Source organism: Ostrinia furnacalis, unplaced genomic scaffold, assembly GCF_004193835.3.
Source record: "Ostrinia furnacalis isolate ACB-3 unplaced genomic scaffold, ASM419383v2 OfSCF5186, whole genome shotgun sequence".
Taxonomy (NCBI): Eukaryota; Metazoa; Arthropoda; class Insecta; order Lepidoptera; family Crambidae; genus Ostrinia; species Ostrinia furnacalis.
In genome coordinates, this window is record NW_021135425.1 from 550344 (window position 1) to 563625 (window position 13282).

Genomic DNA, 13282 nt, shown 5'->3' on the forward strand with positions numbered 1-13282 from the left:
TAATGTAATTTTTTCAAAATGTCATCTTTGTTGCCTCAAAAAGAAGCATCATTTTCTGATTTTATATACCATAATATAAAAAACTTACCAGCTCCAATTTACATAAAACTGATTCTTAGACCTCTACCAAATATATAAAAAAATAAAACATAAACAAAACATAATTTAAAAACTTGTGGTAATGTTTTAAAATAAGCCGTACTATAAATATGACACTGGGAACATGTCTATACAATTTGCCGCGAAAGCATTTTCGGATCTGCAACGATAAGCACTAGTTCAAACGTGTCAATTGTTTGTTTCTGGCGGGTCTTGTGTTTAGATTACTCAAAAGGTCTCTGCCGAACAGATATAAAGAAAACTGTAGTGATGAGGAGTTGGACGATAATAAAGTAGCCATATTACCTCCGGACGAAGTGGACAAAATGACTGACATGGAAGAAGGTTCTGGCGACTTCTTCTCGTAATCCAGTATATTCTGAAATTCAGCTGGTATCTAATACGGCAAAACAATGTTTGGGAAAGATGATTACAGAGTTGGACGGAAAATCAACGAAAGAAATATTCGAAAACTTCAAATATTTCTATCGTTGACTTTCGTCCAACTCTGTAATCAATAGATATTATCTTCAGCTTCAGAGGCAAAAAACGGTATTGGCCTTAGTCATTCGTGTTTTAGACATGCCCCTAGTGAATGCATGGATTATTTATTATTTACAACGAGGTAAATAAAGATGAGACATTGGAATCTAGAAAGATTTCAAGCGTAGGGTTTTTTCTTGGATAAAAAAATCGGGAGGCAAGGCAAGCAAACCTGCACCAGGTAAATATAAACGCCTTTTACAACTGAAGGTTTGTCAATATGATCAATATTGACGACTATAATTGACGAAGAGGGACAAATAGAGGCATTGCCAGGGAGAAGATTGTAAAAAAAAACTCTTATTTTTTACGCTAAATGTGAAAAAAACACTCTGCAGTGATTGTTTTATACCTTACCATACAAAATAAGTTCCTAAAACTTTATGTTTAAAGCTGTTTACGGACAAATTTTCAAATACTGCTAATTTTCTTATAATTGTTATCATTTATTATTTCTGATCACATGTCCCCACTGTCATATTTATAGGACAGGCTGACTCAGCATTAAAGGTACTATTTTTTTATTTTTTTTGTTTTTAGTATTTTTTCTTAGCCTATTATGAACTTAGTTTCAAGATTTGATCAAAAAATTCCAAAGATTTCGATGCTTGGGAAGTAATGGGTTAAGACCGCCTGCTCGAATCGTTTGCCTCAGTCTGTCCCATACTTAAATAAAAAAACTTACTTTGATTCTACTTTACTTAAAAGGTAACTATGCTGTTTTTATGTGCACGAAAAGTCTATTAAGTACATACCTACTTACATACGTAGTTATGACTCTCATAAAATATCTATTAATAAACCAAAGTTTTATTAAAAAAACATTTCACACATTTACAGCCTTTACAGCTAAGTAAGTGTTATGTTTATGTTGCAAGCAATGAGCAACAATTAGACATGCTGTCTTGCTAAAAGGAATATAACAATAACTAATTATACTTAGTAGGTATTTGTGGTGGTTTTAAAGCATTTCCCGTTTGTGACACGTTCCTAAAATTTTAAAAGAAGTTAATATTTGGTACTCACCGGAAATAATCTTCCTTATACAACACCAAACTAAGTTTTAATAAAGTAAAGTAACACAGGCAAATGATTCAAATAAAGCAAAACTTTGTGAGGAGTTTCATATCGCCGCTGAAGCTTTCCTCAAAAATCGACTGAACTTTTTATGAAACTACTTAATATTATTTACCTACTGATAGGCTCTAAGTAGTTCCGTAAATTATATTTATAGATTTTGCACGCAATGATCTTGCGGGTGTTCATAGGTCAATAAATAAATTTATAAATAATAACGCAGTTGTTATATCACGCTCACTATTGCGTCAAACTATAAAGTACTATAACTTATCGAAGAAAATGATCAATTACAATTTGTTATCGTGCTGATAAATCATTGTAAAATAACTAAAATATCGAAGCTTACACCGTTTACAACAGAGCATTAAATGTAGAGACTTCCTGTTTTTTTCGAAATACGCAAGTGCGCATGAAATAGTCATTAAAAAGGTTTTTTTTAAATATTTTCACGTACACTTTTTTGCAGTCCAATTTTATTGGGATTTATTAAACAAATGGGTATTGGCTGATTTTATATTTAAATTACAAATGAATTTAAAGTTGCTACAACTTGATGTTTCGTACCTCTCTACCTACCTAGCTATTTACTAAAATTAGGTAAGTACCATGTTCTTATAATACGAGTACCTACCTAGCCAGCTTTTTATCACAAAAATATTTCCCCTACGTATAATTTTATTGCTTACTACACCTTTATCTGTTTATTTCCATAATAAACCAGTATGATTCTGATAATTTGATAAAGAATGCATGTATAAAAGACGATTATATCCTAAACTATTATCGTTGATCCAAAACCAGCCGGTGAGTTGATTGAATTTTTTATTCCTGGTATAGTTTGTCTTAAAAACCTTGCTAACGTAAAATAAAAGAAATAATGAAGAATTAATTAAACATAATTAATTAAATTAAATCTCAGTCTCTGTTCATTTCCAATTTCCATTTCATTCAAATATAAACAATCACTTTATAAAGCATCAAACGTCAAAGAGAAAGTGCGATCGTGCTATTTAACAAATAAACGTTACCTGCCAGATAACTATCCTATAAACGTGATCGGCTTATATACTTATAGTTGTTTTTACAGAGCCAAAAAATGAAACTGTTAATCGCCCTCGCCGCCCTCGTGGCCGTCTCGGTCGCCGTGCCCTTCAAGCCGGCAGACAGTCTGGATGCCGAGCTGGACGCCATCGTCGCCGCCATCCAGAGCCCTAACACCGACCCTGCCACCGCCGCCCTTCTGGAACAACAGCTCCACGAGATCATCGCCGCCCTTTCCCCCGAAATCGTCGCCTCCCCCATCCTCGTCGAAGAAGAGGCTCAAGGACCCCAAGTGCCCGACGTCATCCCCGAAATCATCAACATCCCCGACTTGGGAGAACCCAGCCCCATCGTGGTTCCTACCCCCGTCGCTCCCTCCAGCTCGGCCCTCGTTCAGATCATCGTGAACGTAAAGAACTCCGCTGACGTCGGCGTCGCCCCTATCGTGCCTGCCCCCATCGTGGTTTCTCCCATTGAGGCTTCCCCCATCCAGGTTGTGGAGGAATCCTTCGACAACAACCCCATCGAGGCTTCCCCCATCCAGATTGTGGACGTCGCTCCCGTCCCTGCGGAGCCCGTGCTCATCGCTGAACCGATTGCCCCAATTCCCGTTGTCAACATCCCTGGCATCGGATACTAAACGACTTTAACTGGACTGTAAAAGGAAAGAATTAAGAACTCAGTCCACTGGAGTGACTGGAGGAGTCTNTAAATACTTCACTTAAAAAAACTTTCACAAATTGTCTAAAATTTCGGTGTGCCTATTGGCCTTTGCCAATATTAATTGGCCTCCTCCAACTCCTTCCATTGCCTTCTGTCCTCCGCCACTCTCATCCATAGAGGTCCTGCGGTCAACCTCAATTCATCCTCCCATCTTAAAGCATTGCGACCTCGGTTTCTGGCGCTATCTCTTGGGTACCACACTGTCAACCGTTTACACCACTTCTTGTTACAGCGTAGCATATGTCCCGCCATGGTCCCGCCCACCTCCATTTGAGTTGATCGATGCGTGTCAGGATGTCTGTTAGTTTCGTTTTGCACCTGATGTCTGTATTTCTGGTCTTGTCCATTAGTTTCAATCCTAGCATGCTCCTTTCCATTCGTCTCTTACATCATGTACTTAACTAAAATTGTATGTCCAGCAAATGTCCAGTAATTTTATTAGTAAAACGGTAATATCTTAAAGTTATTAGGTCCCTTGATAAAATTCCAATGAATGTTGATAATTCAGTTTCCGCACAATTTATCACTACAGTCTGCACTAGAAACATAAACAAGTTATCTAATTAATGTCTTGTCTTAGTTTATTTCTTAGAGATAATTAATACAATACCTATAATAACTATTGCGATTTCTCGAACACAAAGGAGTCCATTATAATTAGATCTAAAATAATAAAGTAGATAGTTAGGTAACTACCTACTTTATTATTACATAGAGGCAATACACCATTTCTCAAGTGGGTATTTCCTTCATGAAAACTGATTATGCCACCACAAAAGGATTCGAACCCTGACCTTGTTTTAAGAATACCCGATTGATTAACAAAAGACAGGAAACATCAGAAGTGTCGTAAGTTCTTTTGTATTTACTATCAGTTATCAGACACTGAAGTTTAAAGATAAAATCGTTTTAGTATTGGTTGGGGTATTTATAATTTTATTTGGTACATAGAAGTGCCAAGGTGTTCCCACTAACCCCCACTTACTATACCGGATTAGACTGGATTGTACCATCTTACTTTAACTTTAACAAACGTCAAAATTTTGTCAAACTCTATACAAAAAACATTGCATAATGTTATAGTTACTGTCAAAGTAAGATGGTGCAATTCGCCTAAGACCTTAAGACCGCCTGCTCGAATCGTTTGCCTCAGTCTGTCCCATAAATAAAAAAACTTACTTTGATTCTACTTTACTTGAAAGGTAACTATGCTGTTTATGTGCACGAAAAGTCTATTAAGTACATACCTACTTACATACGTAGTTATGACTCTCATAAAATATCTATTAATAAACCAAAGTTTTATTAAAAAAACATTTCACACATTTACAGCTAAGTGTTATGTTTTTGTTGCAAGCAATGAGCAACAATTAGACATGCCTTGCTAAAAGGAATATAACAATAATTAATTATACTTAGTAGGTAGGTATTTGTGGTGGTTTTAAAGCATTTCCCGTTTGTGACACGTTCCTAAAATTTTAAAAGAAGTTAATTTGGTACTCACCGGAAATCATCTTCCTTAAACAACCCCAAACTAAGTTTTAGTAAAGTAAAGTAACACAGGTATGTTTCAAATAAAGCAAAACTTTGTGAGGATACAGTTTCATTTCGCCGCTGAAGCTTTACTGAAAAAGGGACTGAACTTTTTATGAAAACATATAATATTATTTACCAACTGAGAGGCTCTAGTTCTGTAACTTACGATTTAAGACTTAGCACGCAATGATCTTGCGGGTATTCATAGGTCAATAAATAAATAGTAACGCAATTGTCCAAGTGTCTGTGCAAATATTGATGTAATTAGTTGATGGTGAACCTAAATTAATAAATAACGCAGTTGTTCTATCACGCTCACTAATGTATGTGACAAACTAATAAAGCATAAGTACTTATCAAAGAAAATGATCAAATTACAATTTGTTATCGTGATGATAAATAATTGTAAAATATCGAAGTTTAGCACCGTTTACAACACAGCATTAAATGTAGAGACTTCCTGTTTTTTTCGGAATACGCAAGTGCGCATGAAATTAGTCATTAAAAAAGTTTTTTAAAAATATTTTCACATTCACTGCAGTCCAATTTTATTTCAATTTATTGGGAAAATAATTGATTTAATATTTAAAATACAAAAATGTATTAATTTGCTACAACTTGATGTTCCGAACCTCTCTACCTACCAACTATAAAGCTATTTACTAAAACTAGGTAGGTACTATGTTCTTACCTAAATAGTTTTTATCAAAAAAATATTTCCCCTACGTATAATTTTATTGCTTACTACACCTTTATCTGTTTATTTCCATAATAAACCATTATGATTCTGATAATTTGATAAAGAATGCATGTATAAAAGACGATTATGTCCTAAACTAGTATCGTTGATCCAAAACCAGCCGGTGAGTTGACTTATTATTCCTGGAATAGGTTGTCATAAAAACCTTGCTAACGTAAAATAATTAAAAATTAATTAAACATAGTTAAATTAATTAATCTACCTATTGTACATCTTGAAGAAATTTCAATCTCAGTTCATTTTCAATTTCCATTTCATTCAAATATAAACAATTACTTTATAAAGCATCAAACGTCAAAGAGAAAGTTTTAGGGCCAGTTTTACCAGTTCTTGATAAATTATAGTTTACGACATCGTGCTATTTAACAAATAAACGTGCTGATTGCGACTTTACCTGCCAGATAACTATCCTATAAACGTGATCGGCTTATACTTATAGTTGTTTTTACAGAGCCAAAAAATGAAACTGTTCATCGCCCTCGCCGCCCTCGTGGCCGTGTCAGTCGCCGTGCCCTTCAAGCCGGCAGACAGTCTGGATGCCGAGCTGGACGCCATCGTCGCCGCCATCCAGAGCCCTAACACCGACCCTGCCACCGCCGCCCTTCTGGAACAACAGCTCCACGAGATCATCGCCGCCCTCTCCCCCGAAATCGTCGCCTCCCCCATCCTCGTCGAAGAAGAGGCTCAAGGTCCCCAAGTGCCCGACGTCATCCCCGAAATCATCAACATCCCCGACTTGGGAGAACCCAGCCCCATCGTGGTTCCTACCCCCGTCGCTCCCTCCAGCTCGGCCCTCGTTCAGATCATCGTGAACGTAAAGAACTCCGCTGACGTCGGCGTCGGCCCTATCGTGCCTGCCCCCATCGTGGTTTCTCCCATTGAGGCTTCCCCCATCCAGGTTGTGGAGGAATCCTTCGACAACAACCCCATCGAGGCTTCCCCCATCCAGATCGTGGACGTCGCTCCGGTCCCTGCTGAGCCCGTGCTCATCGCTGAACCTATTGCCCCCATTCCTGTTGTCAACATCCCTGGCATCGGATACTAAACGACTTTAACTGGATTGTAAAAGGAATTAATTAAGAACTCAGTCCACTGGAGTGACTGGAGGAGTCTGAAAACGTTACTCAACACCACAAAGCACAACTTCTTTATTTTTAGTAAATATATTTTAATATTTTTGTAAATAAGTAGAGCATTTTATTTAAACCATGCCCCAAGTCTGTAAATCTGAAATATGGTAGTACACTAGTACATTATCTATTTGCAGAATAAAAGAACACTGTCGCTTTCCTTTCCTCCTTTTTTAAAGATTCATGAAATGCAAATAAATCTACAACAAACTCTAAATAAAAGTTTCATTTTGCGGCCAGGAAACTCTACATCTTAGTAACCTTCGTTTGTTATTCACACTGTCCTATGCTGTGCGCCAACATAATATGGGTTATTATTACCCAGCACAGTGAACTTTTGAGCTAGTGCAATAGGAAAATGAATGAGCTATGCAATAGGTAACCTATGGTAGTAGTCCAGTCAATGAATGCCTTAACGACGGTGTAGAGAGAAATTCGTGGAACACAATTTCTGACCTCGGGACTTTATTTAGCCTAGTTAGGAGGTGAACATAGCAAAAGTCCCCGCCCTTAGCCCTTGAGCCGGCAGGGAGAGGGGGGTTTAAAGGTACCACTTTTCGGTTTTTCGCTTAATCCTCGGAAACTATGCGTCCTAGTGACATGACTACTATGAACCAAATAAAGCTTATTCAATTTGCTACTACCTTTCTAATACTGGATGCAAACTACCTTTCTGGATGCAAAATTTGAACCTTCGAGGTCATCTGGAAGTGGTTAGAATTTGGTCTATAGGTCAGACATGTAGATTTTTGGACGTCAATACCTAAAGAACCGTTTAAGGCATATTTATGAAATTTGAAGCTGATGTATATCTTGCAAGTCTCAACATATGAGCCAAATTTGAAGTGTTAATGCACAGTAGTTTTTGAATGATGAGGAGTCAAAAGTGGCTACAATTGGTTCGTCTAAATATACGCACGGTGCAGTCCCCTCCCTGGAACTAGGCTTAACATGCTCCCGCATGTCTATAGTGTTTGCTCAATGTTGATTTAGTCGATTTTCTCCTGATAGAAACACATAAGACAAAAATAAAATTTCCAATTTTACAGACCTTCTAGAGCAGATGCCGCAAAAACTATACAAGATTAGAAAAACTTAGACGGTCTCGCCTGTAGCAAATTGAATAATCTTTATTTGGTTCATAGTAGTCATGTCACTAGGACGCATAGTTTCCGAGGATTAAGCGAAAAACCGAAAAGTGGTACCTTTAAACCCCCCTCTCCCCGCCGGCTCAAGGGCTAAGGGCGGGGACTTTTGCTATGTTCACCTCCTAACTAGGCTAAATAAAGTCCCGAGGTCAGAAATTGTGTTCTACAGTTTTCCATCTATAATGCTTTATTGACTGGACTATAGGCGTCACCTAGACTATCAATTTATTGATTTCAAAGTGTTACCTACTATAAATCGAATTTTAGCGAATTGAAAACTAAGGCTAGGGTGCATGCATGCATCTTACTTTAACTTTAACAAACGTCAAAAATCTGTCAAATACCATACAAAAAGCATCGGTTATCGTTATAGTTACCGTTAAAGTTAGGTGGTGCAACTCAGCCTAACTGTTCAGGGTTAGAATAAAGTGATTTTTGTTAGTAGTTGTGTGTAAAGTTATTTTTATTAGTAGGTCTTGGCTTGGTTAAATGGTGTCAACTGCCTAACTGTGCGGCACAACGTAGAGTTTGTTATCTATCTACGAGTACCTACCTACTTACTAAGCTATTGACGTTATTAGTCAAAGTCCATCACACACGCATAATGACACGCACTCACTATAAAATTTACAGTCGAGCAATATACTTATTTTGTTTCTTTTTTTTATGTAACTAACTACAATCATGGGAAACAGTTTCATCGGTTTCTTATGTCGCCCGTTGCCCGTTTTCACCATCAATCCCTAGCGTTTCCTAAATAAGTAGGTACCTATCATTTTAATATAAGTTACTAACATAGTTATATATAGCACTATAATAGTTAAGGATAGTTAAACTATCCTCTAAACTTTAGAGGATAGTTTAACTAAAATGATAGTTAGAGTTGACAGTTTAGAGTCTAAACTGTCAACCCTAGCATTTCCTAAATAAGTAGGTACCTATCATTTTAATATACTACTAACATAGTTATATATAGCACTAAAATAGTTAAGGATAGTTAAACTATCCTCTAAACTTTAGAGGATAGTTTAACTAAAATGATAGTTAGAGTTGACAGTTTAGAGTCTAAACTGTCCCCTAACTTAAGTTCGTTTTCACTTATATTCAGCAGACCTTATAATGCGATAATGTTGAGAGGCGTACCAATAAGAGCTTATAATTAAACTTCGAGTTGTAAGTGATTAGTCGATGTTAGTAAGTGAAGTGATAAACATTTTAATAAGTGTTTGTTGGATTTAATTTTTCCTGAAATAACTTACCGATCAACATTTTTCTATTTCCCGTCTTTGGAACTTCTGAATTTGTTAAAACAAATTGTCCTTTTCAAATAATCACATTAATTGACCCACAGAATAACTTAGGTAAATACATACACTCGAAAAACATAACCCTCCATTTGGCGCAGTCGGTTAAAAATATCTCTCTTTTTATCCGACTGCGCCAGAAGAAGGGTTTTGGATAAGTCTAAATTGCGCATTTTAATCAAATAGAAGTTCAGCATTTTGCGTTATTTTCGTGCATTTTAAATACACAATAATGGCGCCCTTTTTCTCCTGGTACAAAGTTTTGATAAAATAGTGAAACTTAGCCGAATAGGGACTCTACAGTCTACACCCAACTCTCCCGTGAAAGAATAAAGAATTTGATACACTTGATCATTATGCGAGCTGCATTTACTTTGGACCTGACCACAGAGCGCAAGAAGTGAGACAAAACTTCAGGCCTGTAACATAGTGTAGCGTGGGGTCAGGGAGTTGAAAACAGGTCAAATCTGCGATTTCCTGACGAAAAAAAAACAAAGAAATGTGAAATCTTCGACTTGTTTTTTTAATAACTAATATTCCCGTCAACCTCTACAGCTATTAAGCTAGATAGGTAAGTAATACTCGTATGTTGTCTTAGGAGTGGGTTCATTATAGTCTAGCAGACGACGTGGTTCGAGTAATAAGAGAGGGAGAGATCTTACTCCTGAAGTAGAAACCAAAGAATGATGATAGAGTTAATGAAATAATTTCAAAATATGGGATACTGGTCTGAAACTTTTACGATGTTTCTCGAGCCTTAGCCTTTTGCGTAACTCAGCGATCCTGAAAGTTGGATTGTATTATACGTGTAGTACTTAATGGGACTATGTATTTTCACCTATCTTTTCAACTACTGCAGCTCTCCCTCAAATATTACGTTATTACGATTTTTGCATTTAATAATAATAGAAAAAAAATATTGCCTTCCTTTAATTAATAAGTACGTACCTACCTACTACTTAATTTACATTTGCCTTGAAATGGTTGTTAACGTGATAGGGTACAAAGAACACTCTTATGGGAACAGATCTCAATAATTTTTATTTTTCATAATTTAGGACGTAGCGTTTCAAGATGTCGGTAGAAAGTCCATATTCCCAATGGCTTTTACAACTTATGATACTAATAAGATTTAAGCGGTGAGTTCTTCGGGGAGAACGACCACTGGGCTGGGGATGATGGGGGTGCCGATCACGATGGGCTGGGGCTCCACGGGGGTGGGCAGAACGGGGGTGGGCAGCTCGATGGGTTCGGGCACGATCACGGGGGTCGGCAGCACGGGTGTAGGCAGCACAATGGGTGCGGGGACCACGGGAGCAGCCTCAGCCTCGTCGACGATGACGATGGGAGACGCCTCGACGGTGTTGTCGGCTTCATCAACAATCATGATGGGGGAAGGCACGATCTCAGGGGTGGAGATGACTCCGGGGGCGACGGATCCAGCGTCGGAGGACTTGATGTTCAGGATGATCTGGACGAGGGGGGCAGCGGGCGCGGCGGGGGCAGCGGGCACGAACCCGTCGATGAGAGCGGGTCCGATCGAGATGGGTTGGAACTCGTCGATCAGGGCAGGGTCGACGTCGATGGGCATTTCAGGGGCAGGCACGGGGCCGGCGGGACCGGGGATGACGAGGCCGGGGATTTCGGGGGCGGGGACGGGGCCAGCGGGGCCGGGGATTACGAGCTCGGGGACAGCGGGTGCGGGGACGGGGCCTGCAGACTCGGGAACCACGACGGGGGCGGCTCCGGCGAGGCCAGGCATCACCAGACCGGGCATGGGGCTGGCCACGGCCACAGCGATGAGGGCAGCAGTTACTAGCAGGAATTTCATTTTGGCTGCAAAGAAAAGTACGATTAGCAATTAAAAATTTCGAGTATCTCTTTTCAATAAGATTTTGATCACTTTTACTCTTCAAAATCATGCAGTTAGTTAAGTCTTTAAAGTATCTTTTGTAAAATCACGCGACAAAGAAACAAAATTATCATATTGTAAATATACAAGTTACATGATTTTTGAATCTGATTTCTCAGAGTTGAAACTGAATTTGAAATTTTGAATAACAAATTAATACACACCGTTGGTTCTAGTTGTAAAAACAAACTATGCCAATAAAGTGATGTCCCGGTATTTTATATCGACCGTTATCGATAGATACTGCAAACAACCTCCGTCGCCAGTTGTATGGTAATCAGTTTATTTATTATTTTCTTAATATGACTTAATCCCAAAGACCAAAAAAGATAAAAATTGCTGACTAAAACTAGGAGGAAGTTTTGGAACAAAATGATAATAAGCACATCTGAAAAAGGTAAAAATAAAAACATCACAATAAGTTTCCTTATAGTTCTAGGAAAAGTGCCAACAACTTATATCTTCAGAATTTCATCAGGGAATCTTAAATCAATATAATTGTATCACGATCCTCCACAGATTGAATCATAAACGGTCTTATTCATAATCATTTTTCACATTTTATCAAATGCTTAATAGAGGTTTATAAAACGTTTGATAAAAATTGTTATTCATAATCGTCATTTAGCGCTAAAATCCTCTTTTATCTGTGTGATAAGTTATCGAGAGCTCGGGCCTTGTTTAAAGCTCTAATAAACCTATTTTAACCTAACTTTTATAAATGTCATTTCATATGAATGTCACTTCGTTGGTTTATTTATTCAAAATATCCTTGCTGTGATCCTTGCTTGTGAAAATGAATGCTATAAATGCAATTGTGCATTTAGCCAATAATGCNCCGAAAGGCTTTTATGAGTTAAGTTTATTTACCTTACTTGGGAAACTTACAGGTACATTAGATATATTTCGGTATGAAGTCTAATATCCATAATTCCATATCTTTTCTGGCTCTCAGTTCAACCTATTAAAGTCGACAGTAAGTAAACCTATAAAAATGCCTCAATCTTCCTGCACATAGAGATCATCCTTGGTTTTAGAAGGTCATTTAGGTCTACCAAATAATCTACCGGTTACAGTGAGCTGCCTGTAGCCAAGGAGTTTCAGGCAAAAGAACTTTGACGTCACAAAACTAACGTCACAGTCTGCCGCAGGAAGTAAAAGTCACTATCTGAATTTATAGCTTTATTGCGCGCGATAAAGTTAATGCTAATTCCTTAAACCACGTTTATCGAACGAGGGATATATTAAATTTATTGCCCCAGACGGTAGTAAACACAAACTGTACCTATACACAGGAACATACGAACGATTCGTGTATATTGGATTGATTATTATTGAGCAATACAATAACAAGTTATTTGTAATGAGCATGCACCAAAGTGTGGGAATGATTAAATCGAATCAATGTTATTTTATTGTCTTCTAGATTGATGTCTAGGATTTTACCTTACCTCAAAGAATTTTAGGGACCAATAATATTGCGTCTAAACGAATTTTATCATTTTCCGCCTCATCTGAAAATATAATGGTGAACCCACAATAAAACATTCACCAATATGAAAGACGATCATGGAGGAAATGTACAAATTCTTTGTCAAATTTTAATAATGTGTACAATTCTTAGTTTATAGGTAGAAAAGTGACGATAATTACCTATTTAGAAGACGACTTAAAAACATTTGAAGGTTTAACTTGACTAGGTATGCATAAAAACAATATTTGTTGTGTATTCATGAAGAGCACCTAGGTTATGTAAGTAAATGCATAAAAAAATCTTAGCCGCGACATGACGTTTACAATTTGTTTCTTGACTCGGAATATATCATCTCAGTATGTTATGATAATAATTATTTGCACATAAAACAGTAGCTTTGTCGTATAGGTAACATGTCCATCGAATCTTAATTTAAAAAGCTTAGTATTATTGACTGGACTTAAAGTTGCAGTGTAGCAGGAAGGCGCTGGACGCAGGCCGCTACCAACAGGGCGATATGTGGAAATCATTG

General features: G+C 37.6%; 3 protein-coding genes and 1 long non-coding RNA gene across 5 annotated transcripts; 2 read left to right on the forward strand and 2 right to left on the reverse strand.

Annotated features, from left to right (window-relative positions):
• The first annotated feature begins 2445 nt into the window (after positions 1 to 2445).
• LOC114360825 (calphotin-like) lies at positions 2446 to 6969 on the forward strand. Of its 2 annotated transcripts, none has more exons than XR_003656538.1 (3): positions 2446 to 2526; positions 2810 to 3465; positions 6890 to 6969. XR_003656538.1 is itself a non-coding variant. In XM_028315644.1 (3 exons), the coding sequence occupies exons 1-2, from the start codon at positions 2473 to 2475 to the stop codon at positions 3401 to 3403; spliced, it is 648 nt and encodes a 215-aa protein (XP_028171445.1). In that variant the 5' UTR covers positions 2446 to 2472; the 3' UTR covers positions 3404 to 3441; positions 6866 to 6969. The 2 variants fall into 2 exon arrangements, 1 of the variants encoding a protein (XP_028171445.1); XM_028315644.1 differs by having other exon boundaries at positions 2810 to 3441; positions 6866 to 6969.
• Positions 3830 to 5660, reverse strand: LOC114360827 (uncharacterized). Its single transcript, XR_003656539.1, has 2 exons — positions 4991 to 5660; positions 3830 to 4024 (listed from the first exon to the last, which is right to left on the reverse strand). It is a non-coding gene; the product is annotated as an uncharacterized LOC114360827 (long non-coding RNA).
• Positions 5832 to 6969, forward strand: LOC114360826 (calphotin-like). Its single transcript, XM_028315645.1, has 2 exons — positions 5832 to 5885; positions 6234 to 6969. The coding sequence occupies exons 1-2, from the start codon at positions 5832 to 5834 to the stop codon at positions 6825 to 6827; spliced, it is 648 nt and encodes a 215-aa protein (XP_028171446.1). The 3' UTR covers positions 6828 to 6969.
• Positions 6970 to 10379: 3410 nt separating this feature from the next.
• LOC114360835 (calphotin) lies at positions 10380 to 11546 on the reverse strand. Its single transcript, XM_028315657.1, has 2 exons — positions 11441 to 11546; positions 10380 to 11200 (listed from the first exon to the last, which is right to left on the reverse strand). Exon 2 carries the CDS (start codon positions 11193 to 11195, stop codon positions 10497 to 10499), a length of 699 nt encoding a protein of 232 aa, XP_028171458.1. The 5' UTR covers positions 11196 to 11200; positions 11441 to 11546; the 3' UTR covers positions 10380 to 10496.
• Positions 11547 to 13282: the final 1736 nt, after the last annotated feature.